The sequence below is a fragment of the Sphaeroforma arctica genome (genome assembly GCF_001186125.1).
Source record: "Sphaeroforma arctica JP610 unplaced genomic scaffold supercont1.2927, whole genome shotgun sequence".
NCBI lineage: Eukaryota > Ichthyosporea > Ichthyophonida > Sphaeroforma > Sphaeroforma arctica.
Genome location: NW_014037631.1, coordinates 1 through 978, shown reverse-complemented (window position 1 = coordinate 978; position 978 = coordinate 1). Strand labels below are relative to the sequence as shown.

Sequence of the window (978 nt, the reverse complement as noted above, 5' to 3'; positions counted from 1 at the left end):
CTGAGATAGAAGGGTCTTAGGGTCTAAAACCCTATATACCTAAACCCTAAACCCTTATATCTTGTGAGGTGTAGAAACGTGGTGTTGAAATTGCATTCACATTCTCAAGGCACTGGGTATGAGGTACATACTGGATCTAGGTGTAGCACTCTAAAACCTTAAACCCTAAAACCTATATAGATTCACGTGTTGGCAAACCCTAAAACTTTAAATTTGTTTTATGGACATACGCTGATGTCGCGGTCGCTGACGTGTCTGGATTACTATCGGAGGGCGAATGTTGACCCATTTTTTGTCAAAACATTAAACCCTAAACCCCAAATCCTAAATTGGGTCGTATGTAGTGACTAGTGCCAGAGGGCGCCATTTGGCACCTCATTTCGCCTCAGAGATCTCACACCCCTTCAACTGGTGGATAGGTTTTTCTCCTTTAAGTGGCATTTATTAAAATTTGCATTGGACGTCCCATTTTACAATTCAAAAGAAACAAAACACGGCACAAAAGCCATTTTCAATATGGTCTTCAAATTTGCCGAAGAGTTTGCGCCCGCTCAAGCAAGCGTCCAAGTGTTTGTATGTAACTGCCATATTTTTCTGCTTCTGGTCCTCATTCACGTCCCATTTTACGATTCCATAAAAAAAACACAAAGAAAAAAACACGTCCCATCCGATTATAAGCCAAAAACCATAAAACACTCTGTACCAATTTTTTCAACGATCCTAAAAATTAAAACCCAAAATCACACCACACAGCCATCTACAATATGGCGTTCCAATTTGCCGAAGAGATTGCGCCCATTCAATTGGTGGAGAGTTTGGCGTACGATATGCAGTACTATCCCGACAAAGACATTCTGACCGGCAACACCCTGGCCTCCGAATTCGACCCAGAATGGATCATGAAGTGCGTTTTTTTTGGTATAGTCATGTATCTGTTTTTGGCATGTGTGTGTATCTTGTTTTGTATGATTTTGTATC

At 41.0% G+C, this 978-nt stretch overlaps 1 protein-coding gene across 1 annotated transcript; it reads left to right on the top strand.

Annotated features, from left to right (window-relative positions):
- Positions 1 to 764: 764 nt before the first annotated feature.
- SARC_13129 (hypothetical protein) lies at positions 765 to 904 on the top strand (the record flags this gene model as incomplete). Its single annotated transcript, XM_014292747.1, has 1 exon — positions 765 to 904. A coding segment is annotated over one exon (140 nt), but the record flags the coding sequence as incomplete, so codon positions are not given.
- Between the last annotated feature and the right edge of the window lie 74 nt (positions 905 to 978).